At 38.8% G+C, this 14,321-nt stretch overlaps 1 protein-coding gene across 1 annotated transcript in view; it reads left to right on the top strand.

The window, feature by feature from the left end:
• Positions 1–4,203: 4,203 nt before the first annotated feature.
• Ift56 (intraflagellar transport 56) overlaps positions 4,204–14,321 on the top strand; it is a 66,257-nt gene continuing 56,139 nt past the window's right edge. Inside the window, exons 1-5 of the mRNA XM_077796684.1 lie at positions 4,204–4,282; positions 4,897–5,034; positions 7,603–7,695; positions 9,907–10,021; positions 12,634–12,683. Coding sequence (XP_077652810.1) covers positions 4,280–4,282; positions 4,897–5,034; positions 7,603–7,695; positions 9,907–10,021; positions 12,634–12,683 — 399 coding nt within the window. The 5' untranslated portion in view covers positions 4,204–4,279. The remainder of the gene's footprint in view (positions 4,283–4,896; positions 5,035–7,602; positions 7,696–9,906; positions 10,022–12,633; positions 12,684–14,321) is intronic.

Here is a 14,321-nt window from a genome sequence, read left to right as displayed (position 1 = left end):
ACTAAGGGTCTTTCCATTGAATCTTCTACCCCAAACAGGGCAAAGGGGTAGGGTTACAAAGGAATGGGTGAGTGTAGCTCAACTCCTTGGGTGACACGCCCTCAACTTCCTGAACCTGGACATCGCCCAAGTCACTAGTAGTGATCAGTCAGAGCCTCTCTTCAGGGTGGAAGGCGCAGGTCATTCAGAGTGGCTCCCCACAGGGAGTGGCATAAAATTTGGTTTCTAAGACTTTTTTTTTTTTTAATGGTAGTAGTGAACAAAAGAATGAAAAAAAGTAACAGTACTCAGAACCAAAGAATAAAGTTACTAAGATCTGTAGGAGAGAGGTGGAGAGTTCTTTTCATGATTTTTATTTTTTCTTTAAAAAAAAAAAAAAAGATCAACCTACTGAGAAATGCCAAAACATTTTTTTTTTCTGTGCCCTGTATATGTGATGCATGTGTTCTGCTACTAGGCTACCTCCTTAGCTCCTGCCCAAACTTCTTAATGTCTCAGTATTTCCTTAGCAATTCATGGACCTGGTGAAGGACAGGGGCATGATTTCCAATGGTTTCTGAGGAGTTAATATCACTGTGCATTACTCCAGGGTGAAAATGGAGATTCAGTGACTCAAGAACATCACTGAACTCAGAGCTGGATTGCCTTTAAAACAAACAAATCCAGATTGAGTGAGATACAATTTTACATATCATAAAACTTGCTTGTTTCAATTGTACAAGTCAATGATCTTTACTACATTGACACAGTCATACAACCATCACAATCTGGATTATTATTTTTCATAATTTCTCAGAAACGAGTGTTCTCTTGTTACAACAATATATTGCAAGTTCCAATCAGCTTTTGTAGGACTATGTATGTTATTACATATTTCATAACACCTAGGTGAGTGATTCTTAGAGCTAAAGTTGGGAGGACTAACATGTCAAGCACACTCAATGCTATATTCTGTCCTTCATAATCTGGCTACAGTTCAAACACTCTATATCAGGATTTAGAGATCTAAAACAATACCCCATACTGCTGGAAGTCAGTGATCATTTCAATTGATTTAGCAAATCAATTGGTGTCTATGGCATTATCAGCAATACTGCCTTTAGACCCTGTTGAGGGGGCCCTTCTCAGAGCTCTGCACCATGAATGCACCCTAACCCAGGTACAGAGTCCATGGAGCTAAGAGGTTCTTGAAAATTCATGCACCCCCATCAGCCGTGCCATGATGCTTTGTTCCTGCCCATAGAGATCTCAATCCTGTTTCCATACCTGAGCAGGTCTCTCCTCTGGGTCTGCCCTCCCTTTAGGCCAATCAGAAAGTGACAGCACAAGGAATTGGGTGACTAGGACTTGGATTTGTGGGTTGTTTCCGCACACATGCACAAAGCCCTCATGGTGTGGGAGAGAGAAGAGTTGTGGGCTGAGGCTTGAGGCTAGATTTCTCTGCACTGCCACATCCGGCCCAGAATTCTGAGAATTCAGAATTGGAGCCTGAGCTTCTTCATGGTGGTATATCTGTAATGTAGAAAGATAAAACATTTTATTTAACAATTTGTTAAGCTGACAAAGGTTTTTAGTATTTAGACATATGGTTTCCTTGCACGGTTTCATTAATATGAACTATCCAGCATAGGCAAATCCATACAAACAGAAAAATAGACTAGTGATTGTCAGAGTCTGGGGAGAGGGCTCAGAACTGGATTGCCTTTAAAACAAATGATGAGTGACTGCTGATCGATAGTCAAGTTCCTTTTGGGGGTAATAAAAATGTTCTAAAATTCAATTGTGGTAATGGATACACACAGTTGTGAATGTACTAAAAGCCACTGACTTGTACATTTTAAAAGGGTGAATTTTATGGTTATTTGAATATCTCAAGTAAGCTGTCACAAAAGGATATAGAACAACTTGCTGCTGTAAAGAGGAGTTAAAATATTTTGTTTTAGGGCTGGGGATATAGCTTTGTTGGTAGAGTGCTTGCTTCCTATGCACAAGGCCCTGAGTTCAAGCCTCAGCACTAAATAAATAAATAAATAAATATATTAATAATTAATTAATTAAATTTAATTAAAGTCTGACGCATACCTGTAGTCCTAGCAACTCATGAGGCTGAGGCAGGAGGAGGATCCCAAATTCAAGGCCAGCCTCAGCAATTTAGTGAGAACCTGTCTCAAAATAATAAAATAAAATAAAAGGGGTGGTGATGTTGTTCAGTGGTAAAGGCCCCCTGGGTTCAATCCCCAGTATCAAAAAATAATTAACTACAATTCAAAATAAATATTAAAAAAAAAGGGGGCTGGGGTTGTAGCTCAGCGGTAGAGCACTTGCCTTGCATATGGGAGACCCTGGGTTCGATGTCAGCACCACATAAAAATAAATAAGTGAAATAAAGATATTGTGTCCAACTACAATTCAAAATATATATTAAAAAAATAAAAAATAAGTAGAATTCAACCAAAAATATGGATATTTCTGAAAATTGCAACCAAAATAATTATAACTACAGTTCTGGTAAATTTTGTGCATGTCTGAAGTCTCTGTATGCACCTTTCTGTGTCTCCATATATCCATGTTTATACAAAAAAATAATTTTCAGTGAATTAAGATAAGTAATCGTTCATTCTTTTTTTTAAATATTTACTTTTAGTTGTAGGTGGACACAATACCTATATTTTGTTTATTTTTAATGTGGTGCTGAGGATCAAACCCAGGGCCTCCAACATGCTAGGCCGAGCACTCTACCGCTGAGCCACAACCCCAGCCCTAAGCATTCATTCTTAAACCGATTCAGGGAGTGACAGGAAGGACTGTGGCTGGAGCAGGAGCAAAGGACTCTAAGAAATCATACTTACCGTCTGGGATGTGGCTCAATCGGTAGCGCGCTTGCCTTGCATGCGTGCAGCCCGGTTCGATCCTCAGCACCATATACAAACAAGGATGTTGTGTCTGCCGAATACTAAAATAAATAAATAAATACTTAAAAAAAAAAAAAAAGAAATCATACTTACACTTTGTGGTACACTTGAATTTCCACAGGACTGGTTATTCAGGGAATACTTTACCACACCCAAGTTAATAGTCACTCAATTTGTTAGTTAACTAATAATATGTTAGTCCTTTAGTCTGTTAATTTGTATGTGTGTACCTGCGGGGACACACCATAAAGATTAAACTAGGGGCTCCTTATTGCTGAATTATATTTCCATCCCCCCCGCCCCCCTTTTTTTGGTACTGGGTATTGAACCCAGAGGCTCTTTACCACTGAGCCACATCCTCAGCCCTTTTTTATTTTTATTTTTGTAAATTTTCTAGACAGGTTCTCACTAAATTGCTGAAGCTGGCCTCTAACTTGAGATCCTCTTGACTCAGCCTCCCCCGTGGCTGGGATTACAGGTCTGCACCACCACGCGAGGCTACTTTAGTCTGTTAATTCTAAGAGGTTGGCTGGGTGTCTGCTAAAGTGCCTGCCAGCTCCAGCATTCCATGGTTTGGTGATTTTTGAAGACTACTTTTGCTGCCCTGCTAACTGGATTCGGGAGTGAAATACCTTTGGGGACGCATTATTGGGATTGAATAGAGGTGCACTTTACCACTGAGGCACATCTCCAGTCCTTTAAATTTTTTATTTTGAGACAGGGTCTCACAAGTTGCTTAGGGCCTTGCTACATTGCTGAGGCTGGCTTTGAACTCATGATCCTGCTGCCGCAGCCTCCCCAGCCACTGGGAGAGCTGCATGTCCCACAGAGCCCAGCCAGGAGCAAATATTTATCACATTTCCTTATCGTGTGGGGGCGTAACTAAGCAGATAAGAAGCGATTTGGGTTCTACTTCCGCGTCCAAATGTCAACGCCCTCGGTTCTCCTCCCTCCCTAGCAGGAGACACAGAGAAGGTGTCAGAGCCCAGGGTTGCTATGGAGCCCAAATCCAAAACGGAAGTGGTCCTCGGAAATATATCTCCCAAGGAACTTGCATTTGAAAATCAATGCCTTTCTAATTAGTCTTTTCCTAAAGCAAATTCGTAAATAGAGACACAGCCAAACTCGCTCTCAGCACAAAGAACGTCGCGCTCCTCCCAAGAGACGAACGTCCACTTGTCCACGGCGGAAGTGTTCGGAACCAAAAAGCGGAGGCCGCTGGTTCTCCGAGGAGCTTTTTTCTCAGAGGGACCAGCCGCCCGGCGGGGTTGCCGTGGAGACCGATCGAGCAGTGTGGATGCAGCGCCCAGCGGAGGCGCGGCCTTTGCTGTCTATCTGCAGAGAGGGCTCACGGGGACGACGCCAAGATGGTTAGTGGCTCTGGATAGTAAAGGGGTCCGGGGCTGGAGGCTAGAGACTCCCGGCACACTTTGAGGTACCGTCCGGGTGTGTCTGCAGAGGCTGATCCCTCCAGCCTTCTGCGTTCCCACGGGGGTATGGAGGGATGCAAACCTAAATGCCTTGACGCTTTCCTCCCTCCTGCTTCTCCATTTCCCCACACCTGAGCTGCACACGGGATGGACAGCAGAGCAAGGGGAGCCCGAGGTGACAAAAGCTGCGTGGAAACGTCTTCAAGGGGTAAAGAAGTTGGGAGTAGCTGTTGGGTTCAGCTCAAGTACAGAGTGATGGCCCTCTTAGGAAAATGCAGTGCTTCCAAAGGAATTTGAATAGACTTCAAATTTGTTAAGGATTTGACTTGTAAATCGTGGAGCTGTCACTCAGTTTAAAACGAAATTGGACCCTTTAGGGGCTGGGGATGTGGCTCAAGCGGTAGCACGCTCGCCTGGCATGCGTGCGGCCCAGGTTCGATCCTCAGCACCACATACAAACAAAGATGTTGTGTCCTCCAAATACTAAAAAATAAATATATATTAAAAAAAAAAGAAATTGGACCCTTCAGTTGTCTTCGTCGTTTCTTTTGCAGATGCTTTCAAGGGCCAAGCCTGCCGTAGGCGGGGAAGTACCGCACTCTGACAAAAGAAAGAAGAAAGGTAGGAAGATTCCAAAACTAGAGGAGCTACTTTCACAAAGAGATTTCACTGGCGCTATTACCCTATTGGAGGTAAGGTCCAAAGAAGATTGCTTCTTGATTTGGTAAATACTAGACTATAGATGAATGTTCAGGTGAATGCTGGTTGCTATGTTGTTGTAACAGGTGGATGCATTATGGGGTTTCTTCAAGGAAACACCTAGTAAATCTGGTAAGTTGCAGATTCCAAGTTAACTATAAACCTGACTGAAGATGAACTTTAAAAACAACAATAACAAAAACAACTTCTTTCTTAAGGGCCACTTTGATTGTGTCTCCTTTCACAGATAGTGGATTCAACCTAAAAATATGGAGTGACACTTAATACAGTTTCATTTCTCACATTGTTTATCCTAACTCCTGGGCATTATTAGTTCTATTATGTAATAAAATTTTGGTCAAATTTGAACAATTCTACCATGTTCATATTTTGATAATATAAAAAGCCTTTCAAATCTTTATGGCAGTAGGGCTGACCCCCACCCCTTGTGCACACACACACTACTGGAGATAGAATTCAGAAATCCAGCATAAACTCTACCACTGAGCTACATGCCCAGCCTCAATCATTCTCACCTTTTAGTATGTTTTGGAAATACCTAGAGTAGTTACCAAGATGCTTGTCTTCCTGAACTCCTGCATTAGCAATTCTGATTCTTTAGGTCTGCAGTGGTCCTCAGGAATCTGCATTTTAGGTAAGTAGTCTAAGTGCTTCTAATGTAGATGGTCCACAAAGATTGTATTTTGGAGAAACTGTTTTTTGAGAAGCTAGAGGAGAGTGTAGGAGTACACCAGAAGATGAAGAGTTTGGACAGGGTGGTCTGGTTGTGTGGTGCTGCAATCATTTCTCCAAAACATTACTCTTGCTATATTGCTACAAATCTATCTATAATAATTGTTTTAATTAACTTTACTTTTATTTCCCAGTCTTCTCTGTCTTACTAGTGCTTAGGTAGTGAGCACAGTGGTTAGCTTTTTTAATGGCAACTCATCTTTGCATTTGTGGGGGTCGACTTGGAAGGACCTGCTAACTCTATCAATCAGTGGATTGACTGTATAAGTCTATTTTTTGTCATTCTATTTTCTCTCTTTTCTTTAAGGCAAGGACATTTTTTATTGTATAATTTAAGACCTCTAAATTGGCAGGGGTAATCTGCTCTATGCCTACATTCTCAGGTAGCTAATTAGAGTGGGGAATGGTAACTATTAGAGTTTGGAATTTAAATTCCCCAGGGATCTGTATACGGGGTAAAAGTGGGAGTCCATAACCCACTTGAATCAAACCGTGTAATATGATGTATTAAGAACTATGTAATGTTTTGAACGACCAATAATAAAAAAAAAAATAAAAAAAATAAAGTGAAATACACACACACAAAAAAAATAAAATTCCCCCAGGGAATTCCTGAGGCAAATTCAGGGGTAATTCTTCAAGAAATCCTCCAGATTTAAGGCACTATATTAAAATTCATAGCATTTGGTGAGAAGAGTAAATTCTTATCCTAGACAAAAAGGTATCTAAGAGATGTCTTCCTCTTGGGGTGACTGAGCCACTGTGGTGATACTCTATGAACATGTATTGGCTCACTATTGATTTATCACACTGTAGAGTAAAAACAAAACAAAAACATCCTCTTTTTTTTTTTAAGAGAGAGAATTTTTTTTTAATATTTATTTTTTAGTTTTCGGCAGACACAACATCTTTGTATGTGGTGCTGAGGATCGAACCCAGGCTGCACGCATACCAGGCCAGCGCGCTACCGCTTGAGCCACATCCCCAGCCCCCCCAAAAAATTCTCTTTCAAAGTCTCAGTCTATTCCTCCAAAATGGGATTTTCCTTTATTGGTTGAGTAATTCATAAATATTTGTTCATAGTGGACATAAATGAAGCCAGTCTTCTGTATATTGTAGCTCCTTTAGACTTGGTAAATGACCCAAGTCAAGGGTAATAGAATGAATTAACAGTTTGTCCTCAGTGCATTATTAATAAATATGTGTGTGCTTGTGTGTGGAAGAATGAGGTTGAATGCAGTAAGCATGGAGGTTGGGAATACAGGCTTTGGAGGCAGACTACTTTTAAGTCCCTGTCACCACTTATACAGACTGTGTGATCTTGAATTCCTTGCTTAGCCTCTCTGACCTTTAGTTCTTGACTTTAACTATTTCACCCAATTATTTTGTTCCATACATATCATCCAGAATTATTAGATAATTCACATACTTTCTGGAGTAAGGTGTCAATGAGTACAGAAAAACAAGTGTGAAATATTTGAAGATACAAATTTCTGAGACTGTTGGAAGGTAACTGTGCTGAGTATTGTAAGTAAAGACACAATGAATGCACAGTTCTGCATGTACTACTTAGCTTGCTGAAAATTGAGTAGTAACTTAACATAGCAGGGGTTTTTTTTGTTTTGTTTTGTTTTGTTTTGTTTTTGTTTTTTGGTGCTGAGGATCAAAACCAGGGCCTTGTGCATGCAAGGCAAACACTTTACCAACTGAGCTATATCCCTAGCCCTTAACATAGCAGTTTTTAAAATGGAGGATTTACTGTTCAAAGTTTTTCATGATTTTTTTTTTAATGAACTTTAAACCTGAAGTTTAAACGTCACGTTGGAGAACAAGAAGAGGATACTAATTTGTGGATTGGATACTGTGCTTTTCACCTGGGTGACTACAAGAGAGCTTTAGAGGTTAGTAAAATTAAAAAACAGTCTAACAGGAATGTGTTTAAAATATTATTAAACTTTGTATTATAATAACATCTATTCAGGTAAAATTCAAACAGTATGGAGGGAAACAAAGTAAAAACAGAAAACCAAAATCACCCTATCTGCTGTCCCCTGTCCTACTTCTTTATTAATAGAGGTCCCCACTGGCTTTTTAAAAAATGTATTGATTTAAGCTGGGCAGGATATTACACACCTGTAATCCCAGCGGCTCAAGGAGGCTGAGGCAGGAGGATCATGAGTTCAAAGCCAGCTTCAGCAAAAGCGAGGCACTAAGCAACTCAGTGAGACCCTGTCTCTAAATAAAATACAAAATAAGGCTGGGGATGTGGCTCAGTGGCCACTATTCAATTCCTGGTACCAAACCCCCCAAAATAAATAAATAAAATGTATTGATTCAGAAATCTATATATGTATTCCAGCGTGTGAGTATGCATCTTGTTAAGAATTTCACTTTTATTTTGCTTGGTTATTTTCAGGCAATAAACAAGATTGTATGATATTTATGTAATTTTTTTATTATTGTAAGTATCATTTCTTTGTTAATAATTTTTCTTGATCATTGCAAACCCTACCCCATCTGCAATGATTAATACGTAGGAATATGGTTCTAAATAAAATTATAGATGCCTTATGTCAAGCAATTTTTATTTATAAATGAAATTGCTGAAACATTTCCCACGTATTCTTATTCAAAATGTAACCTAAAAGGCTGGGGTTGGGGCTGGAGATCAGGTTAGAGTGCTCATCTAGCATGTGCGGGGCGCTGGGTTTGATCCTCAGCACCACATAAAATGAATAAATAAAATAAAAGTATATTTAAAAAGTTTTTAAAAAGAATTTGAAGACTGCATAACAGAAATTAAAATATCCAAGGCCAGGTAATGAGGAGGTAAGTTGAAGAACAAAGGAAACAAGATTCTTGAAGGAAAAAGAAATATGTAAAGGACAGAATGGAAGCTGGTTATTGTTTGTGAAAGATATAGGGGAAAAAAGTAACCTAAATGTAGTACAAAAATAAACAAAGGTGTTTGAGAAAAAAAAGAAAGAGTATGTGGAAAACGCGGTTAACAAAGTGAATCTCAGAAAGGATCCTTGGTAAGAAATTAAATGCCTTTTTTGTGTGTGTATGTGGTGCTGGGGATTGAACCCAGGGCCTTGTGCATGTGAGGCTAAATACCTTTTTACCACTATTTTTTTTTAATATTTATTTTTTAGGTGTAGATGGACACAACACAATGCCTTTATTTTTATGTGGTGCTGAGGATCCAACCCTGGTCCCACCTGTGCTAGAGAGTGCTCTACTGCTGAGCCACAATCCCAGCCCCTAAATACCTTTTTAAACATAAAGACAAATTAAGAATTGGGGGTGTGGCTCGGTGGTAGAGCACTTGCCTAGCACATGTGAGGCACTGAGTTTAATCCTCAGCATCACTTAAAAATAAATAAATAAAGGTATTGTGTCCATCTACAACTAAAAAATATTTTTTAAAAATAAAGACAAATTAACAAAAATTACCAAAACTGGAAATAAATACAATGAATGAAAAAAAAATTTCATTTGGTAGTACCAGGGATCAAACCCAGAACCTCATGCAGGCTGAGCAAACATTTTACCTCTGAAATAGATAAAATGAAATAGAATGAAATAAAATTAAAGTGCATTAAAGCTATCAGATTTTAAGTTAATTGAATCTAAGTATTTAAGTTTTTTAAAAAATATTTTTAGTTGTAGATGGACATAATACCTTTATTTTATTTATTTATTTATATTTGGTGCCGAGGATTGAACCCAGTTCCTCACACATGCTAGGCAAGTGCTGTATCATATATAAGTTACATTCCCAGCCCAGTATTTAACTTTTATATGTCTTTTTAAGTTAGCAAAAATAAAATATTTTTGTTATTTTTCATGTCTGTAATTTGTTATCATTATCAGTGTTAAACATGGAGAGGGGAAACCTAGTGTAGACTTAAGTGCACAACAGCCCTGCATCTGGAGGATTGAGTTTCAGCTTCAGTATCTCACTTTTTAAGGCACAGAATGAGGAGTTGGTAAGATCCTCTAATTGGAAAGTTGTCCTATCTGAGTAAGAAATCTTATTTCCTTACAGAAGGATGGCCTATCAATTACTTTACTGCCAAAATGAGATCACCACTTTACATGTATTTCAGGAATATGAAAATGCAACAAAAGAGGAAAATTGCAATCCTGAAGTCTGGGTGAACCTTGCCTGCACCTACTTTTTCCTTGGCATGTATAAACAAGCTGAAGCAGCTGGATTTAAAGGTAAATTAATTCTTTTTTATATTTGATACTCTTCACTCAGAGTAAGAGTCATTTTGGAGATTTTAATAACTTATTATTTATTATTTACTTATTTTTATGTGGTGCTGAGGATCAAACCCAGAGACTTGCACATGCTAGGCGAGCGCTCTACTGCTGAGCCCCAACCCCAGCCCCAATTTTGGAGATTTTAAAGCTTCTTTTATTCTTTGATTATTGAAGCAAGAACCAACTTACATTAGAAAACTAAAAAGTAGATTTATTTTTCAAAAAGTACTGAATCTGAACTGGGTGTAGTGGTGCACATCTGTAATTGCAGCTACTTGGGAGGCTGAGGCATAGGATCACAAGTTCAAGGTTAGTCTGAGCAATTTAACAAGATCCTGTCTTACAATTTTAACAAAATTTGTTTTAAAACAATAGGGCTGAGGTGTAGCTCTGTGAAAGTCCCAGGTTTGATCCCCAGTACCACAGGAGGAAAAATATATTGGATTTGATCTGTGTTTAAAGGAATAGTTAATTCCACCCTCACACTAATACCCCGCCCCCATCGGCCTGCATCTAAGAAGCTACAGCCCAAAGCAGGAGGATGAGAGAAAAGAAAGGGAAGGTATCTCTTAGGTCCCATCACGGTAGGACATTCATGCTGTGATATAGGTGTTCAGGCTCTTACGGCTTAGATTTCATAGCTTCTTTCCCAATTTCTGAGTGAGAAACCCAGTAACTTTAGCTTGAGGAATCCCGATACTTTCCATTGTAGTCATGATAGTCATCTCAGGAGGATTGCATTCAAATTTGTAAACAAGAGTAAGGAGAAGCAGAATTATTGGGGAAAGGAATAAGGATAATTAGAGTATAAGTCAAATTAAGTTCAAGGAAATTTAGAGAAGTGGTAGGTAAGGGAATGTTTGTTAGGAAATTTGTTAGGGATGAATACATTCCAGGGAGGAATTCATACACACACATATACAAAGACATGAAGACAGGGGCATGTGTGTGTGTGTGTACATATTAATATTAATCTTCATTGAAATGTGGAACTTGAAGCCTTTGTATATATATATATATATGGGATTTACCAGCTTTGGGGTACTTTACTGCTGAGCTATATCCATAGCTCTTTTTACCTTTTTTTTTTGTTTGTTTTTAAAAGAGAGAGAGAAAAAGAGAGAAATTTTTAATATTTATTTTTTAGTTTTCGGTGGACACCACATCTTTATTTTATTTTTATGTGGTGCTGAGGATCGAACCCAGCGCCGTGCGCATGCCAGGCAAGCGCGCTACCGCTTGAGCCACATCCTCAGCCCTCTTTTTACCTTTTTTATGAGACAAGGTCTTCCTAAGTTGCTGAGGCTGACTTTGAACTTGCAATCATCCTGCTTCAGCCTTCCAAGGCATGTGCCACCATACCCAACTTGAAGCCTTTCTTGATTTGTACTCAAGTGTTTTATATGTATTAGTGTATTTTTTCCTAATTTAATCATAAGGTCCTTTAAGATGTTTGCTGTTATGTTTCTAGACTTTGTGCTTAAAAGAGTGTTATACACATAAAAAGTGATCAAGGTAGCTATTTCTATTTCAAAACACACACACACATATATTTATATGCTTTAAAGTGTGAATTTTTTTTTTTTTTTTTTTTGTAAAAGGGATGAAGAATTAGCTGGGTGCAGTGGAGCATGCATGTAATCCCAGCAGCTTGGGAGTCTGAGGCAGGAGGATTGAGAGTTCAAAGCCAGCCTCAGTAACAGTGAGGTACTAAGCAACTCAGTGAGACCCTGTCTCTAAATAAAATACAAAATAGGAAATAAGGCTGGGGATGTGGCTCAGTGGTTGAGTGCCCCTCAGAATAGGAAAATTCCTAAGAGCACAAAGGATATTTGGAACTTGAAAGATGTTAACCTTGGGGCTGGGGATGTGGCTCAAGCGGTAGCGCGCTCGCCTAGCGAGCGTGCGGCCCGGGTTCTATCCTCAGCACCACATACAAACGAAGATGTTGTGTCCGCCGAGAACTAAGAAAAATAAATAAATATTAAAATTCTCTCTCTCTCTCTGTCCCCCTCTCTCTCACTCTCTCTTTAAAAAAAAAAAAAAAAAAAAGAAAGATGTTAACCTTTGTTTGGCTGCCTGTTTAAGTGTGGTACATCACTATGGTAGAGGACCCAAGAGATAAAAGTCTGGGCTATTAGGAAAATACGACATATAATTGTGGAAAAGAAGATTTCAAAAAGGAATTGAAAAAGAATACTGGGTTGAAAAACTGAATGCGAGTGGATTCATGCGCATACAGAGATGACCACAATTGTCTGCTAACATTGTTTGGTTCAATATATGAACAATACCAAAATGGGCTGCTGTGCTCTTGGACAACATAATAGAATCAGAACAAGTGGTGGGCAAGAGCAGACTCTTAGAACATTTCTCTTGTTCTTGATGTTGCTGTTATTACTCCAGGTGGAGATCGGACTCAATATTCATTACAGTACACACATCTCAAGATCAGATAGATAAGGATTTAGGGAAATTCATCTGAGAATCATTTTATTTTTTTAAAAGGGATTAAGTGCCATAGACTCTTGAATTTTTTAACAAGCAACTTGGATCTTTTTTTTCAGCTCCTAAAAGTCGACTCCAAAATCGCCTGCTCTTCCATTTGGCCCACAAGGTATTTATGTTTTCATTTCAATTTTCTTTTTTGGTATCAGGGATTAAACTCAGGGGCACTCAACCACTGAGCTACATCCCCAGCCCTATTTTGTATTTTATTTAGAGAGAGGATCTCACTGAGTTACTTAGTGCCTTGTTTTTGCTGAGGCTGGCTTTGAACTCACAATCCTCTTGCCTCAGCCTCCTGAGACGATGGGATTATAGACATGTACTGAACACCCAGTGATTCTGATACTTGGCTCAAAAATGTTTTTGTTTTAACAATATTTTCCTCTTATTTTCTTCTGTTAACAATAGAGAAAGGCGGTTGGGTATGGTAGAGCAAGCCTGTAATTCCAGCAGCTCGAGAGGCTGAGACAGGAGGGTCATGAGTTCAAAGCCAGCCTCAGCAAAAGCCAGGCACTAAGCAACTCAGTGAGACCCTGTCTCTAAATAAAATACAAAAATGGGCTTGGGGGGCTGGGGATGTGGCTCAAGCAGTAGTGCGCTCGCCTGGCATGCATGTGGCCCAGGTTCGATCCTCAGCACCACATACAAACAAAGATGTTGTGTCTGCCAAGAACTGAAAAATAAATATTAAAAAATTCCCTCTCTCTCTCTCTCTCTCTCTCTCTCTCTCTCTCTCTCTCTCTCAAAATGGGCTTGGGATGTGACTCAATGATCCAGTGTCCCTGAGTTCAATCCCTGGTACCAAAAACAACAACAACAACAACCTAACAATAGAGAAAGGCAATTAACTATAAATTCCTGTTGATAGCATTTCTAGAATAAGTGGAATATAGATGTTAATTTTATTGGATTTTCCCATCATTAATGTTCTTTACCCTCTTAATTTATTCAGAGGTGTTAAGTTTTAGTTATTTATTTTGTTTTTAAAAACAAACCTGTTCAAGGTTTATCTTTTTTTTAAATATTTATTTATTTATTAGTTATTGGCGGACACAACATCTTTGTTTGTATGTGGTGCTGGAGGATCGAACCCGGGCCGCAAGCATGCCAGGCGAGCTCGCTACCGCTTGAGCCACATCCCCAGCCCAAGTTTTAGTTATTCTTAAGAGAGCAGTCATTTAAGAATGTTAGTGTGCTTCGACTATCCTATCATCTCTTAGGAAACAGACTCAGAGATACCTTGCTCTGACTCATGGAAATAAATATACATTTTTCATAATTGCCTTAGGGCAGTAATTTTGATCATTATAATGTTATATTTTAAGTTATAATTTTAAAAAAATATTTATTTTTCAGTTGTAACTGGACACAATACCTTTATTTATTTATTTTTATGTGACGCTGAGAATCAAACCAGGGCCTCACATGTGCTAGGCGAGTGCTCTACTGTGAGCCACAACCCCAGCCCCAAGTTATAATTTTTTGAAATATAAAATTTATACCCATTTATTCTATTAAACAAAATATAAGTAAGGAAAAGAGCAAGTGAAATAATATCTATCATATTAAAAAGTAACTACCTTTCTGGGCTTCGGTTGTGGCTCAGCAGTAGAGTGCTGCCTAGCACATGCGAGGCCCTGGGTGCGATCCTCAGCACCGCATATAAATAAATAAAATAAAATAAAGGTATTGTGTCAACTACAACTAAAAAATATTTAAAAAATAACTACTTTTTAATCTTTTAGAA

This window comes from Urocitellus parryii, chromosome 3 (assembly GCF_045843805.1).
Source record: "Urocitellus parryii isolate mUroPar1 chromosome 3, mUroPar1.hap1, whole genome shotgun sequence".
Lineage (NCBI taxonomy): Eukaryota > Metazoa > Chordata > Mammalia > Rodentia > Sciuridae > Urocitellus > Urocitellus parryii.
The sequence above is the reverse complement of the archived record's forward strand: the minus strand, read 5'-3'. Positions and strand labels throughout refer to the sequence as shown.